Source organism: Rhyacophila brunnea, unplaced genomic scaffold (assembly GCF_057557595.1).
Source record: "Rhyacophila brunnea isolate RB1 unplaced genomic scaffold, BYU_Rbru_1.0 scaffold_16, whole genome shotgun sequence".
Lineage (NCBI taxonomy): Eukaryota > Metazoa > Arthropoda > Insecta > Trichoptera > Rhyacophilidae > Rhyacophila > Rhyacophila brunnea.
In genome coordinates, this window is record NW_028232816.1 from 33402911 (window position 1) to 33424156 (window position 21246).

A 21246-nucleotide genomic window follows, 5' to 3' on the forward strand; every position below is an offset into this window, starting at 1 on the left:
ATGTTTTAACACATTCTGGCCAAATTGGTCTCCGTGTTATATCGAAATCGTGTAAAAATGGAGTTCAGTGTATTTGTTTGTTTAATTTTTATATGCTTCGTGGCTTGGGACAAGTTGCTTTAAATGATATTTGAATATAATTTTCTTTAGTAGGTAAGAATTTTGGCAAGTGAGTTTCTGGCCCTTTGTTTTTAAAGAAAAGCCCTGAGTATGACAAAAGTGTTTATGTCAGATCCTAAGCTCCACCCTTCGCTACTGCTGGAACTATATGGGTAGACTACATTTAGTCAGAGGGTGTAATGGAAAAACAAATGAAACACAGAAATAAAATTCACAACTTTACTCATTCTAAGGCTCACAATATTTTCATTCTTCTAATTTATACTAGTATTCTGACAGTAATTATAAATGATTTCGCCAAGTACCTATAGTCATTACATCGTTTTATGGCACTGCTTTTTCGAATACATATTACTGGTATGAAAAACCATGATTCTTTTAAACACTATTAACTACAATCGACATGACAAAAAATAAAAAGACAGTATTGTTTCTCACTCAAAACTTACAAGATCGCCACTAACAAAATAATATAACAAGTTTTTTTATTCGAGAAATTCCATCTGGACTTTTAAAACGCATAGAAATGGAGGGAAAATCATTTTGTGACATATTGGTAACATGTGTTTCGTAAACTAAAAGAGTGGCAATTCAATTAAATCATATAATACAAGAACAAGTGGCTTCAGAATCGTGTCAGGATATCAGACGAGAGTCTTTAATGCTCATCCCGCGGCGTTTCAATTTTGTTTTTGTATTTTTTTTAGTTTTTTTAAATATGTTTTTTGTAACAAACTCTCGGTAAAAAAATGTTTTAAACACATAAATGTATCGTTTACATAACAGCAAATATGCCACGCGAACGATTGATTCCCTGCGAAGAGGTGATCGCGCTTTAAAAAAATTAGCCGATTTCCATCGCAGAGAACTACTTTCGCAAGAGGTAAATTTGGGAAGAGCATTACAGATAGAAATTTCACTTAAAAATAGTATATATAAATTACAATTAATTATTCAATACGAGTGATATTCGCTAGGTTAATATTGTATTTTATCTTATTATTATTTATAATATAATAACAACATGAAAAGTGGATTTAACAAGACAGCCTCCCACTCCTGACTGCACTATAGAGTCCCGTGTATTGGCAGTGACACTTTAACGAGTTGAGTCGATCCGACTCAACTCTTATAAGACGGTTTACCGCTAATCAAGTCACTAAAGAGGATGGGCTAATAATATAAATGAGAATAAAATTAATATTACATAATCAGTTTTGTACAAATCAGAGCTCAGGAAATAACGGTTTATGATAAAAAAAAAAGGTAAACTAGCCGAGGTCAAAAGTTTTATAAAATTTACCATGCTATGTTCATATTACAGGACCTTACGGTGTCGAAAATACTTAAAGACAGTGGCCTTATGTAAAATATAATATATCACATTAAAGATAAGAATATATGATGGAAAATTAGATAAGAAAATCGATTGTGCTGTGCGCAATTTCTCTATGGGAGGTTTCAAAACCGGGATAGAAAAAGAATTTCATAGTAAATACCGAGCAACAAACAAATAATAAACTGAATTTTCATCACAAGAACACAACCATTACGCGAATACAAAATTTTTTAAAAGTCAAATTACCTGACTTCTGGTTATGAAACAAAATTAAATAAATAGCACGTAAATTGCTTCAATCGATGGATGGTACGTAACATTAGCAGGATTACAACTAAAAGTAGTGAACTACAGATTCACCGGAACGAAAATCGTTCCACAATAAGGATTGCTGTCGTCTTTGGGATTTCACTTTCATCAGTGAAATGATTCACCGTTGAGAGCTGGATCGTTGAATTGCTGAGAATCATCAGTATTATATTACATTTAAGACTATAAAAGATTGATAAAGATTACTGAACCGTTGTAGGCTTATTGAATGTACAATAGATAAAGCACGTAGTCAGTGAACATTTCGCTAACTAAATATTTATTATTTCAAAAGTGAAATGTGGTATATAATAATGATAATAGAGCTAACTATACAATAATCATTTGAGCAACTTTGTTTTGCCAAAATTATTTATATTCCATATTGTCTAGTAACGTGCATCAGAACACCGGTACGTTCGCATTGACACAAAATCAACGGTGAAAATATAGCAAATCAGGTTATATCAGTCGGTAAACTGATTAGGTTTTCTAATCGTCACCATTTAAATTGAAATAAATGCTCAAAGGACGTGGGCATCGGAGGAAACTAAACAAATCATTATATACACATGACTATGGGGAGAAATACCATTGTGAAAAATTAGTATTGTTACATTTGCGAAACTATCTACGATAACCTACAGTAATAATCATCCGAAATAGGTTTTAGCATAAAACTTTTCTTCATTTTTACAAACTGTCACTGTTCGCAATTCTTATTTAACCGGTTGAAATAATAATATAAATCAACGAGCGTACTTACAAAATAACAAATAATAATAAATGTAGAATTAATACCACGAAAAAAGCTAACATTTACACCGGCAAATTCAAGAAAATAAAAACACATTTCTCATTTCTTTATATTAAGTATAGACAAGATTGGTTTTAAAGCCATATTTTACTTCGGAACTATTTTTGCCAAATATCCTCTTCTATTTATTAAATTAAAATTTTTGCATTATTATGTAGGTGTTTCCCACAACGCATCGTTGTTTGGCATGCAACAACTTGCACGAAATATCATATATCAAGTTTTTTTTTTTTTTGAACAATTTGTTTTATTTAAAACTCGCGTGTTGTTGCATGCTGAACAAAGACATTTTGATTGCCATGTAGCAAAACAAGAATACATTGATTAAAAAATAACTATTTAAGTAATGCAAACATATACACGTAAAGAAATTGCTTTTAAATGGGAATCGTATTAAGTAATAGATTAATGATCATATTTTACAATAATAAAGGCACATTGGCTCACAAATGTTACGTCGCAACTGTAACAGGTAACATTTATTGATGGAATTAATGGAGAGTTTATATTTTACTTTCATATAGAGAGGATTGCGACATTTTTTTCATATAAATTTGAAATATATGAAAAAAATGTAGTGAATTGAGTGCAGAACCACTCTCATGGGTGCTGAAATATTGTCTGTGGTAATCTAAAGATGTACTGCGCTAAATCATTATTGCTTACGGTCTCCAGTCATTCGAAATGACTGAAAGTTTTATGTCATAAGTGCAAATATATTCTTGTCTACAGTTAAAAGATATAACTCGAGATGAAAACGGATATTTACAATGAGAATCTTTCACTAAATTCTTACTATTTTAATTATACTGAACACATTTATAATACACTGGTTTAATCATTTAGGTAAAATGGGCGGAAGAATCAACAATCCGAATCGCTTCACACTTTATAATGTTTGAGGAAACTGATTTCTCGACACTTCAAATAGTTTCATTACAAGATATTACATTTTATAATACGTACTTTATTATTTCCACCTTGTAGTGTGTATATTACATTTGGACCGTGTTACACGTTTGAAGAACAAGTGACATTTGTAATGCTGAAAGCTGTATGAATTTTATTACTTACATATGCGATCGGTGATGTGGCTAAGTATTAATTATTAATCAATTTCTCTGAATATTATGTATGTACAGTACACTCTCAGTAATCCGAAGCTTGATTATCCGCTGTTATTTTTACTAGTTGAAAGCACAAAATCAAGCTCTATAATTCGCCGGTATTCGATTGTCAAATTCAGTAGTCCGCCGCGTACAAGTATACAACGCAGATGAGACAGGTTTGTTTTGAAAACTTCTCCTTCGTAAAACGTACGTTCATCGCAAAGAAAGTAATGTACCAGGGAGGAAAGTGGCCAAGGACCGCATCGCAATTACACCATGCTCCAATGCAACCGGAACACCCAAAATGAAGCTTTTGGTCATAGGGAAAGCCAGGAATCCTAAGCCATTCAAGAATATCTGCCTCACTGAACAACTGGTTGGGTCAAGTGATTTACTGTTTAATATTTAGTTAATAAATATGTATAATTTAGTAAAATACTTTATTTTGATTATAAATAAAACCGTAATTTGCTAGTACAAATTTCTCATAAAAAAAAAAACTATTTTGACGAAATACCTGTTTTAATTTTTACCATATTTTGTATGTATGCACTATAATCCGCCGCTTTCACTAATTGGACACTTGTCTGGTTTTTGGGGTGGCGGATTACTGGTCGAGTACTGTATATGTTTTGCTATAAAAATAAACTTTCATTAACAATAAATCTTAAAGGTTTCACTATTATTTGCCATTCATAACTCAGATTGTGATCTATAAATGCATGACACGGTCCATTTTGTCAGATAATTAATTATGTCGACGATAAGACATGTCTTTCCTGTTTTTCCACCAAGAATCAATACTATTAAAGTGATCTCTTTCCACGGGCAAACTGATATAAATTTTAAATGTTTTGAATGCTGCAATGGAAAAATTCAGTCTTGTTATTATAATATATCAAAATAAATATTTAAAAAATGCTAGATTTCCATTTTTTATTTTCATATTTTCACAAATCAAAAATAAAAATGTAGTAAACACTTCTGCCATACCGAGTATAGATAGTACGTACTTTGAGAACTCTGTGACCAAATTATTGAGATGGTCACACCAACAGTTTTCAAGAAATCTTAGTGAGCTTATTATTTCACATACCTCCTCTGCGGAAGGAAGGCTTTAGGAAGGCAGTAATAGTATGAATATTGAACATTTAATTGTGGTTGAATCAAAAATAAAAATCTTTTGCAATTGAAGATGGTGAAATTTAGTTTTTCCAAGCTGTTTTCAGTATTTATAATTGTTATTGACAGCAATGCAATTACCACAACAAATATTAGATAGACTAGATAGAGAATGAAATCATAAAATGCATCACAATATCACACATATCCAGTTAAATTATAACATATCTATTTACTTTGTAATTCTTTGTTAATCGAAAAGAGCAATGAAATTAAACATGATATAAAAGTTGAAATACAAGTGATGCATTAAATTTAGTATTGTCCCAGGTATCCAAAAGAATTAGATTACCCCTACCTAATGTAAATGAACATCAAAACAAAAATTGATCGAGACATTATTATCATGAACATGGATAACATAACATCAATTGCCTTACTAAGAAAGAATACGGTGACTTATTTATAATGTATGATTGTATTATTTAATATTTTCACTCGTTAGATATGTTTTTATTAGATTGCTTTGAGTGTTGTAAACCAAATTCATTTTTTAGTATGGCAGTATTGAGGCACGTGTGTGCCCTTTGAAACCTGTTAATGGCACCCGCATCTTTCTATCACTGATAATACCAAAACTTGAATGGCAAACCGAATAAACTAAACAGGAAAACATACGAGAACTTCTTCATTAATATTTTTACGAAAGACTTTTAGTTTCAAATATTTATACAAAAATAATATAAACCTTTTAAATGTTTTATAACATGCAAGATTAATTTTTATTTCAATATACTTATTGACCGCTCTAGGGATTATAACAGGTTTCAGTGGGCAACATTTCAAGACAAATATTGATATTCATAATAGAATACGGTTGATTTTGGTCTTTGAATAGTGACATGGTGAAATTATTTGAAAGCACATGACGTATAAATGACAAATATTTTTATTAGCTACGTACATAATAAAAAAATAAAAACAACACTCTTATTGCTTGATAAGGTCCAGGAATCTTGAAAAGTGGCGTGTAGAAGGATTCAAACGAGGCCGGAGATTCATTCCCAGGAGTTTTTCACATTGTCAGTTTCCACTACTCACAAAATCCCACACTGCGGCATCAAATTGTTCGCAGCTAGCAACCGTGCGACACTTATTCATCACTCGAACAATCGTATTACATATTATATTATACAAACAATAATATAATACATCGGGTTATCAGACTTATTCAGTGAATCTGAATCCACATATTAATATTAACTTCAGTTGGATTTACGAGAATTTATTATTGCGAGGTATAAACAGTTCAGTTAATTTTATTCGGGGAATATCTTTGTAAGGATTTCTGGCACAAGTTAAATTGATTACTGAATTTAAAGAGTGAAATTAGTACGTAATATTATTATAAGCTTGTTGAATTATGAATTAAGACCTCAGACATTTTCAGAAATCTTTTTTGAAAAAATGATAATTCAACTGTCGGAAAAAAAAAATTAATCCTTACTGAGATGGCACCCGAATCGAATAATAAATGAATCGAGAAGATTGCATCGGCGGGAATTCGAGTTGGAAGATTGTCTGAATATCGATAAGGAGACGGGACGAGACCGAAAAAGATGTACGTCGAATTACACCGGCACCTCCTCTTGTTCTTTTTCTCTCTGGCGAACGGCCACAGCAGTCTCGACGAGCAGGTAGAGACATTTGAATTTGTCTCTATCAGCAGAGGCGGGGACAGGGTTGTCCGCGAGATGTGGCTGGTGAGGGATGCAGTCCGGTGAAGGCGACGGTGAGGGTGGAGAGGGGGAAGGTGGGGTGGGGGGCGGTGATGAAGGTAAACGAGGGGGGGAGGGAGGCCGCGCCGGCATCACCTGAAAAACAACAAACACAATTCATGAGAGAACTATAAGATGTTTCATGTCACAATTATTTTCAATATTGTACTTCGATAACTTGCACATAATAACTAACTTGTCTATGTCTACAGACAGGTTGATTTGCAAAATACTTCTGGTGTTAATAATTATCTGAAACCGATTACATATATTATTGTTTTTAATTAATGATATTTAAAATAGAATTGTTGATAAATGATCTTAATCAGGATGTGTAGAACTATTATTTTTTGACAACTTTCAGTATATATTCTCAAGAGGCTAGATTCCAGCTTGGTGGCACAGTTTGTCATCATATGGCGCAACGCACACAGCCAAGACACTGGTATGAGGCAAACTCCTGTCAAAGCAGATAAACGTCATTGTACATGCACCCGACAAGAAGCACAATTTGTATTGGCAAAAATATTGGGTACATTCATTATCAGTTAGAAGTACACAAATGCATAGTGTTCCAATTGTTTGCAAGTTATTTCTGAACCTGAAATGCCATTTCATTATAATCACCACCATTAATTTTCATTTTCGCTCTCTCGTGATCTGACAAGGATATGCCCACCACAGGCAGGCGATTATGTGTATTACTTTACTGGTTTGGAAGGCGACTCACGCGCTGTCTAATAAATGGTATGGTAGTGAGTACTTTTTTAACTACACATAAGCGGCATTCATGATGTGTACTTTGAAATATGTTACACAGAACATTCAGCGTGTTTTTTCAACCAAAAATGTTACAACGGTACATTAAGTTGCATGTGTTTTGTAAATGGCAACCTAATCACATTAATAATTTTAACGTGTTGCAGTTGAGACAAGTTCTATGTGCGACCCGACTTAAATGCATTGTATTGGAATACATATTATTATTGTGGAACAAAAAATATATTACCATCGCATTGAGAATCCTCAGAGGAGGGAGAGGGGAAGGACTCTTAAACACCATTTGATTGGACAATTGCTAAAAAGGAAAGGACACGCAAGGGGTAAAATTAAATGGAAACTTTTTTAAATGTAACTTTCAATATTATACAATAAAAAGAATATAATCTTTAGAGAAAAAACAATTTATTAATGAACCACAGTCTACAATATGTCAATTACATTCAAGTAACAGGCTACAATAACTTAATGAAAACAGAAAAAAAACAATACAACATTCTGAGCAGTGTTTGCACAGCAAAAATAATAAAATGAATGATCATTGTTAATTGCAACACAAAATAACATTTCAAATTACTGAGTTAGTAATCGACTCAAATCAACGGGGCAAAGAATAAGCGAGTTCCACTTGCTTCACATCAAACACATGAAAATCTTTTTTTTAGATAAATTACTCAGCAGGAACATCTCAACTTCTCATAAGGACAGTAGGTCTTGAACATGAATCCTCGGGATGGCGGGCGGATCTTGTAAAAACCAATTCGGCTAACCGACACAAAAGGGAGCGGCCGCTGCAATGGTGAGCGGGCGTCAACAGGTTCAAGTCCTTTTCTGTCCTTTACGAGGAGTTGGGATGTTTCTGCAAGTTATACATTTTCATGGAAAAAGATGCATTAGAAGAAAAATATTCATACGGGGCAGACTGTAACATTCAAAGAGATTACACTTTTTAATTCAAAACCGAAAGCATCTTTTGCTACAACAATATACGACATATTACATACTACTGGAGTTCACTAAAATATCTACTCTTTCATAAGGGTGTTTAACATGTAATGCAAAGATATATTATCCGCTAGCAGAACATAATGCGTTATCCAGTGTGCTGGATACTGGAGTTGTTTAATGGGCCATAATCCAATGGAAGCAATAATTTAAAGATGGTTTACCCCAAAGACAATTCATGCTTTATTGACCTTTGACTTGGAGTATGTATTTCCGTTAATTAAGGATGTCCGCCATGGTTACACAATAGCCGCGCGGCTTAAGCGTCGGCCTATCGCGTCCTGGGTCCCAGGTTCAAATCCTGGGTCTGGCAAGTACACATATTGTTTTTCAATTTGTGTGTGAGCCACGAGTATGGACCTTATAGGTTGATCAAGTGGCTGACATCCATTTCTCGTAAAAAACAAACCTCCATTCTGTGAAGGCCCATATTATGATCTTATTAGGAACGGACATGGTCGGATGATTTAACATACTAAATCTGTACATCTTTTTGAAAATACTATATTAATAGCACCAACCAAAGATATTTATTATGATCTTATTAGGAACGGACATGGTCGGATGATTTAACATACTAAATCTGTACATCTTTTTGGAAATACTATATTAATAGCACCAACCAAAGATATTTATGCAAATTATTGCATTTTTACACATTAAAAGTTAAATAAAAATAATAAGCTGAACAATTTTGCAAATGCATGAATGAAATTTATCTTTCACTAATTCAGTGGTTTTCAAACTATCTCACTTCCGAATCACATTCAATAGCTATTTTTTGAGGTGTTTGAAAGTGAATTCAAAATCGTCTTTGATTGCGAACGTAATGTCAGAAATACTGAGAGAAGAGCAGTTTAAATATTATTATCGTTTGAAGAAAACAATCAACGAGACATACGAATATCATTGTGAACGTGCATCAGCGCAATGAATGAAGTTTCTTGAACCTTGGGGACTGCTCACACACTTTGAATACCACTGAACTAATTGATAACAGATAATATGTCCAAATAAATAATTGGGATTCGAAGGATAGTTTTGTACGGAGGGAAACTAGAGATGAAGTGAGAATGCGGGAGACCAACCTGTACGCGAGGATGTCGGCGCGGGGGCGGTCCGGCAGCCAGCGGATGCGGTAACTGGGGGAGGTGCGCGAGCTGCGGGTGTGCGGAGCCCCAGAAGGGCGGTCCGCTCGGCAGGATGTTCTCCGTACCCACCACCATCGCCTCAGAACTGGAACTGAATATTCACATCATTATTATTAAATAAACTCCCGAGAAAATCATCTAGGGATTTAATATACGAGGGTGTGGGTCAATAATTCCTTAGAAAAAAGCATTAAAACAGTTTTTATTTTTGTATTTTTTTTTATTTCTCAACATAATCTCCTTGGAGCTCAATACACTTGGTTAGACGTTTCTCAATTTTTTTTAAACCGTCAGAAAAATAAGTTTTCGGAAGGTCCTCAAAATAAGCATTTGTCCGATCGATGACTTCTTCATTTGAAAAAAAACGTTGTCCACTTAGCCATTTTTTTAAGTTTGGGAAAAGGAAAAAGTCACTGGGGGCTAAATCTGGCGAATACGGTGGGTGGTCGACCAATTCGAACTTCAATTCTTCAATTTTAGCCATTGATCGTAAACATGTGTGAACACGGGCATTGTCCTGATGAAAGAGGATTTTTTTCCTGTTTAAATGAGGCCGTTTTTCTTCAATTTTGTTTTTTGCTGGTCCAATAAAGATGCATAATAACCCCTGTTATTGTTTTTCCTTTTTCCAAATAGTCAACGAAAATAATTCCACGTGCATCCCAAAATACAGTAGCCATAACCTTACCAGCTGATTTTAAGGTTTTCGCCTTCTTTGGACATGGTTCTCCTTTCGCAATCCACTGCTTTGACTGTTCTTTCGTCTCGGGAGTATAGTGGTGTATCCATGTTTCATCTACAGTCACAAAGCGACGAAAAAATTCATCCGGATTGCGTTGCATGAGCGACAACAGGGCTTTAGAGGCCACCACCATATTGCGTTTATTGTCGACTGTGAGCAAACGCGGCACCCATCTTGCAGAAATTTTTTTCATGCCCAATTTGTCATGTAAAATAGAAATGACGCTACCTTTTGAGATCCCTGTAACCTCAATTATCTCACTCAACTTTAATCTTCGGTCACTTAACACCATATCGTGGATTTTATTGATCATTTCTGGTGTAGTCACCTCTACAGGACGTCCTGAGCGTGGTTCATCCTTTGTTGATGTACGACCACGTTTAAATTCATTTAACCAGTTATAAATAGTTGCAAGTGAAGGAGCAGATATGCCGTGAACTAAATCCAACTCATTTTTTATTTCCTTTGCTGTTAACCCTTTTATATTAAAATGTTTAATAACAGCTCTAAACTCAATTTTCTCCATTTTTGTAAACAAGAAAATTTTTTTTTAAATGTACGAGAAACACACAACAACCCGACCAATCTGATTGAAACTTCGCAGCATACTGAATCGGTAGTGCCGCTGCATGAAAACAAACCGCTTACAGTACTAGTCGCGCCACCTGTCGGCTTTTCTAAGGACTTATTGACCCACCCTCGTACAATTTATGGGGTTAGATTATTTAAAATGTCATCTAACGCGTTCCAAAAGTATGCCATCAAGAGTTATAGTCTATTCAAGTTGCAAATTGTCATCAACAACTTTCTTGCTTAGCACTGTCGATATTGTAAACATTTTCTTTTTATGAAAGCAATGCAAAATTATATAGCTTCCGAAACACTCTGAATATCCCATTACCAACAGGTAAAATACCTCCTCCAATTCCCATGCAGCATCTACACCGAACAGTGGTGAAGGGTGGAGGTAGGCTGTGATGATCCGACATAAATAGTGCACACTAAACTTTGCTATACTTATTTGTTTTCATTTTCATTTTCATTTCAGAATGCAGATGGTACTGGTAAGTTTTTTAAATTCAATTAAACCTGTAAATTATTCAATTACCCTCTTGGCAAAAAAATGCTATCAAATTAAATGTAGTTTGAACAGATCACGCCGTTAAAATTTTGTGAGGTTTAATCAAAACAACACTCCCATGCGTAGTCACTGTTTGCACATGTTTTCCATTTGCTGTAGTATACAAAAAACATGGGCATTTAACATATTTTTACACAATTTATTGACAATATTTATTTGTTTGTGGACGGGTGTATGTAGGTCTGTTCATGACTTTAGATTCATATCTACATTCCATTTACTTGTAGGCAAATAGTCTATGGAGGGGCATAGTTAGTTACTACAAAGTTTTAAGTGTCGATTTTTGGCAAAAAGACACTAACAATGAGGTAGTGTTCTACATTGCTTCATTATATAATATCATCATCATCAGCCGGGGTCAATCCACTGCTGGATGAAGGCCTCCCCAAGCTTTCTCCAACTCTCTCGGTCCTGTGTCGTTCGCTGCCACGTATTTCCGCCGAACTTTACCAGTTCATCAACCCAGCGGCTTTTAGGGCGACCCTGTGGCCGTTTCGTACCCCTTGGGTACCATTGGATGACGGCATTTGTCCAGCGGCCGTCCTTTCGGCGAGCAATGTGCCCCGCCCATCTCCATTTCAGCTGTTTGGCAACGTCTATTACATCGCGTACTCTTGTCTGCTTCCTAACCCATTCGTTTCTCTTGCGGTCCTTTCGCGTGATGCCCAACATGCACCTCTCCATGCCTCGCTGTGTGACTCTTAGCCTTTGGACATCTCTCGTGTTGAGGGTCCACGTCTCGCAGCCGTATGTGAGCACGGGTAGCACACATTGGTTGAACACCCTACGCTTAAGACATAATGGTAGGTCACTCTTGAAGACACTATTCAGACGTCCGAAAGCACTCCATCCCAGCTTTGTTCTTCGAGCAATTTCATCGTGCATGCTTCCGTCTATGGACACCTGCTGTCCGAGATAGACGTAGCTGCTGACTTGCTCGAGTAGGGTGCCAGAAATACAGATAATCGCAGGGTCCGAAAAACAGTTACTCATCACTTTTGTCTTTGAGACATTTATCTTTAGACCGACCGTTTGACTGACATCCGCGAGTTCTTGCATTCTACCTTGGAGGTCTTTCGGGTCCTGTGAGAGTACAACAATATCATCTGCAAAGCGCAGGTGACTGAGGTGCTCTCCATTAATTGGAACACCTTTTTCCTCCCAATCAAGTCTCCTAAATAAGTCCTCAAGAGTAGCGGTGAATAGTTTAGGTGAAATGGTATCACCTTATAACCTAACACCTATATAATATAACACACAGTAATTTGAACCTTTTAGTATTACGCTCGTGATATGTATAGGAGTAAAGAGTGTTGAACTTACCCTCTAGATGCGGGATGATTTTCTTTATCGTTTGTACCATAACGTATGACAGATTGCCAGACAGAAGGATCGTACTTCACTTCTTCCTCGCTGGGAGTTGAACTCGAATACTCTTCCTGTTCCTCGTCACTGCTGGAGAAACAAAACAAACAAAAGTTAAATCAAATATGCTGGACACAACATGTCGTCAGTGAAATTATTGCTACAATTGGTGGCCAGAAAATAAACAAATTTGCAAATGATACTACACTAATCGCTGCTGATAAAAGACAACTCACAGAGCTGCTACACCGGGTAGAGGAAGAAAGTCACAAATACGGCCTCCTTATTAAGAGCATACTTCAGTAAAACGGCAAATAATTTTCAACTATAGGTGCGAAGAAATTTCGGACTCGCCGCCAATCGGAGAGTGAAAGCGAGCTGTGAACACGTCTATTTGTTTTGTGATGGCGTCGGGGGAATTAATTCTTAAATCATGTAAAGATAAATAAAAAACGTTATCCATTTACTTGAAAAAGAAAACATGTCAATGAATTTATTATTATTATTACTAATAGAACAATAAACATAACATTAAAATGGACGCATGTTGAATTTTTATGACAAATTATGTTTTGTTCTGCATGCGTCGTTTGCACAATCTTCGCGTCGCGTAGTCACGATCGTTTTAGACCGTGCTCCAGCTGAAGTGTAGCCTTAATAGGAATAAGACTAAGTTAATGGTTGTTGATCAGGCTAACTTTCTACCAGCAGCAAGCATACTCTAAAACCTAGAAACAGTGGACGAGGTTGTGTATCTCATTTATGGAAAAGGCGGATGTGAAGCAGAGATAAGAAGATGAAAATAGATTGCAAATCGTGCGTTGACACGTCTTACCACTCACTATACGGAAGAATTGGGGAATTTCAATAACCACGAAAATGATGCTTGTGCAAACATTAGTGATATCCATATTTTTGTTCGGTGTCGATCGGATAACGGTAGATCGGATAACCTGGAGAGATTGGTGGTTTTGGGTAGCCTCCAGGGAAAACAAAGCAGAGGAAGAGCGTCGGCGCGCTAGAGCTTACAGAGGGGGTAGACTTCGCTCAGGCCTGAGAGAAGCAGAAGATTGAGTAGGGTGGATAGTCTTGGTCGCTTGGAAGAAGACGGAATTTCAAGGTGGTCATGATTCTCAGCCACAAGGGAATGACCAAGAAGAGAGAGAGTGAAAAATAAACAGCTGATCCAGAGTTCAATGGGGTTTCAGAACTGTCATGAGGAAAACTTCTTCTTTCTATGCCATATCTGTTATTGGCGCTTATTTCGGTTATTTTTTCCAATTACACCAAATGGCGCGAATTGATTTATTACTCCATCCTACATAAAGAAATTAAACGTAAAAGACTAATGACACCATTAAATACTACGAAATTATTGGGCATGTAATCATTACTAATATTTACATCAGCATAGTAAATAACAAAGATTAAATTCTATAAGAAAACAATATATTCAGTTTTTTCTGAAATTGTCAAGTTGAGCTGATAATATGATAGAATAAATGGCTATACATTACTTAGAATTACTAAATCTTGCATAATATAACATATTATTAATACATTTGATCACTATCTAAGTGTGTAGGTACCTATTATTATTATTTTGTTTATTATAATCATTTACTTCCCGTACAACAGGCAGTCTTCTCTACTGAAACAGACAGTTCAAATATACTGCAAGTATTTAAAGCACATTTCTCACAAGGTTAATGATCAAGTACAAGTTCTTTAAGCATGCCCACAGATGTCAGGACTTAATACAGTGTGGAGTTTTAGTGCCTACGACTAGAGTTGGGTTTCGAGAATTTCCCGACGGGAATTCTCGAGATTTTCCATCCCGAATCTTAAGAATTGAAATTTTTAACATTTCGGGAAATCCCGGATCTCGAGAATCTTTTCTCGGGATTCGGGATTTCTTTATTATCACATGTTAATTGAAAAAAAAACGATTTTATATATGAAAAAAGTGGACAGAAACCACAAAACGTTCAAGGACTGATCGGGGAATTTAACGCAATTAAGCCAACGTCGACTCAAAATGAGCACAATTTTTGCATCAGGGAATTTTGTTTTCCTACTTCTATTTTGTTTGTCTTTACATAAATAAAAGAAATCATATTTTTTTGGAATCTATGTTTTACACTGATTTTAGGATTTTTAGAGGCTTTTTTTAAATTTCCAGATTCCGAGATTTTCTCGGGAAATACCCAACTCTACCTACGACAGCATTCAGTATGAAAAGTTGCAATGTATCACAATGGATTTGTCATGTTCAAGGAGTTGAGAATTATTTACCTATAGGCCAGGAGGCCATCATCGTAGTCATGGTCCTGCGCAAGCTGCGCATGTTTGGCAGAATGTGAAGAGACATTGCTGGCGGCGTCCCAGGGCCTTCGAGGAGCAGGCGCAGCCCCTCCTCCCTCACCGGCTGCAGGACCGCCTCCACCTCCTCCGGAGCCACCCCCGCCGCCAAGCTTCTTGCCCCGTCGGGATATGGTGTAGTGCAGAGGGTCGTGACCCTCACGTCGGATCATCTCCGGCAGAATGCGACGACGCGCATTTATGAACCAATTGCACACCTGTTAAAAGAATCACAATACATAGAGTACCTACATACACAAGAGCTATTTTATCTCTGCAATAAACATCAAAATCGATTTCGGGAGATCCACAAATTTCAAAAGGTTGGAAGTCACTGTTTAAGATCGTTCATTCATGTCACATGAATCAGTGTGTGGAATCAAAATTATGGGTATGTTACACACCAATCTGTAATCACAGTGAGCCAAACATTGGATAATTGTGTTCAAGGTCCACATGGAAGAGTAAAAATCTATAAAACTAAAAGAACTCGATAATAATTATTGCACTATTTCATAACTACCTAACTAATGAGTAGAGTAGGATCAAAAAATAATATTCGTTATGCCTGACGACTTTCAATGTTTACTGACCAAAATAAATACCATAAATTTACAATGATGAATCGGCAAAAAACCGCTTTTATGATCACAAAGAGGGTGGAGAATTATTTAAAATACCCCGGCTGCCCTCGAAGATAGGAAAGCATGGGATCAAACTCAGAATTGAGATAGTAAGTATTTTTGTTTGATGTGGCTGCATCAGGGGTACCATGAAGATATCTTGGGCTGATCATATTACTAATAAGGAGGTCTTAGGCAAGCCAATAAGATACGAGAATTTATAGCTACTATTATCAAATGCAGGAAAGCTGCATATTTTCCGCGCGAGACGTATGATTTAGTCGTACTCATAATGCAGGGAAAGGTAGACGGCAGCAGAAGCGTAGATATAATCATATTCTCTTGGCAATATAACATCCGTAAGTGAGTCAATGTCCAAGGCTTTGGGGATCTAAGACGACTGGCATAGTGTAATGCAAGTTGGTAATTGAGTTGAAGATTGAAACAGAATTTACTAAGTTTAATAGAAGATGGCAAATACTTGTTAAATAGTTTTGTCGAAGTATGAATTTTCAATAAGTATTAATATTTACCTGCAATACTGTAAGGTTAGCCTCTTGACTGAGCGTCAGTTTCTCCGCATCCGAAGGATAAGCATTGTATCTGTGGTCGTACAGCCATCGCTTCAATATTTTGACCGAGTGCTTGGGGAGGTTCCCGCGCCGCTTCCTCACGGACGCGGACGACGGCTGGTGTCCTCCGGCACCTCCGCTGGAGCGCCCGCCGCCAGAACCCCCGACCCCTCCGACGCGGCCTTCCTGAGAGCCATCCGACCCCGAATCATTGTCGTCTGTGGAGGACGTGGACGGAAATCTGTCCCGTGCTAGAAAGAAAAAGAAAGCGAAACGTTAGTGAAGAAAAGCTGAGTCAACTAGCCGCCACACGAGAGAATCAGTTACTAAATACTGGAGGATACAATTAACTTAGTAAGTATTCTAAAACCAGATCACTGTCACAAAACCTTCAAAATGACATGTAGAATACGGTGTTATTGTCGGTCCAGCGATTTGTACGTTCGATTGTAAGTGGCGAAGTCAAAAGCAAAAAACAAATAAATCGACACACGATTTGTTTGATATTTTGAATTCCACCCATTATCTCGCCGAAAATGACAACACAGTACAAAAATCGATCAATGGGCCATATCAAGCAATCAAATTTAACGATGAATGAATACAAATGTTTTATGGTAAAACAACCACAAAGCCATTATCTTTTCTCATTCATTCATCTCGCGCTGTTCATGACTTGAAATTCTAAACAAATAATAAAATAATCTGAACGTTTTTGATGATTCCAAAGGTCATCCACAATTAGTTCGATAACTAGGCCTGTTATAAAATATTGTGAAAACTTATTCATAAAACAAAACACTGAATCTATTTATCGGCTAAATATGACCATGGCGCTAAAATAAAATTATCTTCTTGATAAGATAATACATATTTTCAACAAATTATACTAAACGTCAACATAATAATATATTACTAGTGGGGATCGTCGTCACGCCAGCTACCATTCCTTTGCTAGACGGGCACCAATGCAAAGTTCCATTATCTCAGATAGTAACCTAGATCGACGACACTCGTGTTTTTTTTTAATCAGGAATCTGTCCGCGATGAAGATTATTAGTAAAGGTGTGAAACCGAATAATAAAAAAAGTTAGTTTTGTGTGTAATGAACTGTACTAAATAAACCACCCCCAAATTGTAATAGAATGTATTGTCATCGCATTAACGTATGTGTACCGAATTTCAAGTTTCTTCTGTTTGTACGGGAAATAGGCGAAACGAGACCAGGAGAGCAGATTTATAGCTTACTCTTTTATATTATAAAGTATTCAGTGGATTAATAATAGCAACATAAAATGGGCGATTCGTCTTGAAAATGTCAGTAGGTAAACTACCGATATGCTTTGTGTCGATGTAAATATTATAAATGCTGAAATAACTGAAGAAAGGAAATTTAAGTAGAACCGCTCGGAAAATAATATACTTTAAAGATGAATTTTCCCCACAGTTTTCGCATGCCAATAACTTCGACGGTGGGGCTCCTTTTAAAGATTGCGGCAAGGAATGAAAAGTAGGAAAAAAAACAACTCCGAAGAGAAGGAAGCGCACAGTGCCCGTCTGCATCGCAAACATTCTTTAAACGTCTTCTAGTTCTTAAATTATATCCACCAGACCAACGAAAATCTATGTACGACAGTGGTGGAGAACCTATGACACGCGTATTGACGAGAAAAAACCTATAATAATAATAAATGACAGATCACATTGTATAAAAAATATCAGGCAAATAATCTTTAAGAATAAGCAATACATACGTTTAATGTAAATATATAATTGTATATATAGGTCGGCCCTTAGACTTTATGCGTCACATATAATATCATCGCACTAACCTTATCAGGCGGCGGGGAATGCCGCGCCGCGAACCTCTAATTTTGATCGATTTACAATGCTTGAGACCACTGTAGCGAGAGAATGCCTCATCTGATCGGAGGGATTTTGGCGTCAATTTATGCGTAAAGAACCAAACTAATAAATACATTAATAAATAATTCCATTTCTACCCACAAAAATGACTGCACAAAATAAGAAATAAAAACTTGGTGAAGCTGGTAGTAGTAATTCTGGCAGACAGTTTCAAAATTGGTGGACCGAAATGTATGGCGTAATTGAAAAAAGCGATAAAGCTATATGTGTGCTATGTTCTGTGAGTGGTATCTAGAACATCAACCCTTTTTAAAATATATTTTTTAAAAACTATTTTCCTCCATAACTGTCGGCACGTCAGACAGTCGAAAAATAATATTTTGGAAATTTTGGCACGCATACGTAAAAAGGTTCGCCAACGCTGACGCAGGACATAGGAATTGATAATACATACTTACGATGTATTTATCCAATGATTATCAATTTCAACGTACAGAATAAAGGTTGTTGCTCGACTTTTTTTCAACAGCAAACCATTTCTTTTTTATACATATCGTACATATCTTAATATTATTGAACTATGTGTTAATTAATAAAACCATGTTCATTTCGAAATTAGATCGCTGAGACATTAATGCAATCTTCGATGCGATTTCACATTCCGTTTAGCGTTTACTTAGAAGCGTTTGTCGAAGATTACAAAAGCATGACTAAAAAAATATATATACGCACTCAAAAGAGATAATAACGTATTGAAACTGCTCTTTGCCTAGGGTAGTGGTAGTGACAGGTCCTCGCGGTCTTATATGCGAAATTATGCGGGAAATGTTCCGAGAAACACATAGCATGGAATATAACGGGATGAAACTATCGGAAAAGTTAGTGCATCCGGTGCTAGATGCATTTCCGGGAAATTTCATTACATCGCTGAACACGCTACACGGTGTTTGCAAATACACTGGGGTGCCATAATATTCTGTTAGGTCAAAACCTAATTGCGAGTTACGATGATAGTGCTAGTTATTAACTATTTACTTGGTAACCTGTCCACATTAAATAAATATTTTCGTGTGCGGGAAATCCAGTCTGCTAGGTGTTTGAATGAGACAACAATGAAAGGTGTGTAGTTATAAAACATATAAGTAGATAAGATTGTATAATTTATTCATAGTTCATCTTTGTATGGTGTTGGTTTAACTAACTAATCATATCTAATGAAATCCAATTCGTATGCATGCAGCTATATTTATGTATATATTTATGTACTACCTACTTATTATTCTATATTTAATAGATAATATGTCCACATTTGTGGATGTCCATATTCTATGATAACTGTCATTTTCCCATAGTGATAATCTCTTCATTCTTTTTTTATCATATCCGCCCCTTAGGTGGTGTAGCACATGGACACTACACGGCACCTACAAGAATCCCTTGTATGACGTGTTTGTAGAGAAATTAATTAAACATGTCAAAAATATTAATATGGTGAACCTACTTAGTCATTAGGTGGGTACTTTAGAAAAATATAAATATTCATAAAAAGAACAAGTTAATAATGAAACCCACGAATGATAAAATTCAATCAGTGGAATGGTGCTAAAACGAAATTAAAATTTTGGCCTTCCCGATGAATAAATTACTAAAGCCGGCAAACGAAAGCAAAAAAAAATCGAAATCAATCATAGCGGAATAGCGCAGTGGACTGGAATGAATAAAAAAAACTGGATAATATTCTGGCTGCGTTTGCGCGTAAATGAAAATGCATATTTCATAAAAAAAAACTTCCAAGTGTTTTCCTCGCCGCCGAGGTGAAATGCCTAATGGAAAAATGGAAAAGGAACGAAAAAAGGATATTTTTTAGTCGAAGTGGAGAAAAACAATTTTAGCAATCGAAGAAAACCATTAAGCAATAAGGGGTCGCTCGATCTGTACCTTTTCGAAATAATATCAAGTTACCAATATGCCAACAAAAATAATATACCGGATTCGTACTGTCCCAGCCAGAATATGAATATAACACCGAATCCACATACTTGACTAATATGTGAATAATTACGATTCGATTCCAGATTGACAAGCCATTTGACAATAATTTATCTCTTTTCCAATCGGCATTTCATTACATTCAAATTAATCTACACAGATACAGCATAATAATAAAAATATAAAAATTAACGTTATCGTGTTTTAATGTTTGCGGTATTTGTCAGATGCTAGCGAAAATATGCAACAAACGAATCTGCAGTGCGAAATTAATTATGACTAATTTTAACAGATCCTGTCTAGTAAAGGAGAATTCAGCCTAAAGGAGAGTTGAGCCTATTGATTTCCTACAACTTGGCTATGAGTTACTAGAAAATAATTTGTATCCAAGACAAATTAGGAATGAACCTCTACCAAAGTATTTAGTTAAACCAAGCAAATGTAATTCTAACTGGCGTACATTATCATGCAGTTAAATAAATCGGCATTTGACATGTATATCATTGTGCAAATGTGTAAGTAGTGTTTGTAAAAACTGTGATCATGATACTTAAAGCAGTTTGAACCAATGATCAATGGTTTGAACACTTGGCTTGTTGTCTCTTTTTTTTTTTAATAAATGTGTACTTAGCGGTTATCGTTATTTCATTTATTCACCTACCTATATGTGCAACCTACACTGTTTCTGGATTAACCATAATACTAAAACTAATTAAATATGCATATATATGGTAAAGATACCAATCTGGGTGATTCTATACAAAAATGCTACTAAATAAAATAATTTAAGCCAAGGAGGATCCAAAGAATCGACAATTTTGAACACATTGCACTACCCGCTATTTTTATTTTTTCAAATGGGACGAACCGTTCTACGACCATGCCAATGGCATGGTACAATTATTGCATTTTCAATCAATCCCTGATTCGGTCTTGGTTTTATTAAAGAACTCAGAACAATTTTTGGTGGGTTATAAGAAAAAAAATTAAAACCTCGACAAAAAAAAATTGACCTTATATATCTTTGTGACCCCTAAAACCTATTCCAATTGTCAGA

The 21246-nt window shown here is 35.8% G+C and overlaps 1 protein-coding gene across 2 annotated transcripts in view; it reads right to left on the reverse strand.

The window, feature by feature from the left end:
- Nucleotides 1–6323: 6323 nt before the first annotated feature.
- LOC147074662 (uncharacterized) overlaps nucleotides 6324–21246 on the reverse strand; it is a 98094-nt gene continuing 83171 nt past the window's right edge. The window contains exons 2-6 of one of the 2 annotated variants that reach the window (XM_085943742.1): nucleotides 16296–16585; nucleotides 15074–15357; nucleotides 12737–12868; nucleotides 9468–9621; nucleotides 6324–6690 (exon numbers count right to left, since the gene is read on the reverse strand). In XM_085943742.1, the coding sequence (XP_085799868.1) occupies nucleotides 6448–6690; nucleotides 9468–9621; nucleotides 12737–12868; nucleotides 15074–15357; nucleotides 16296–16585 (1103 nt within the window). In that variant the 3' untranslated portion in view covers nucleotides 6324–6447. Of the gene's footprint in view, nucleotides 6691–7759; nucleotides 8234–9467; nucleotides 9622–12736; nucleotides 12869–15073; nucleotides 15358–16295; nucleotides 16586–21246 lie in introns of those variants that run through there. The other variant, XM_085943743.1, reaches the window with a different exon arrangement.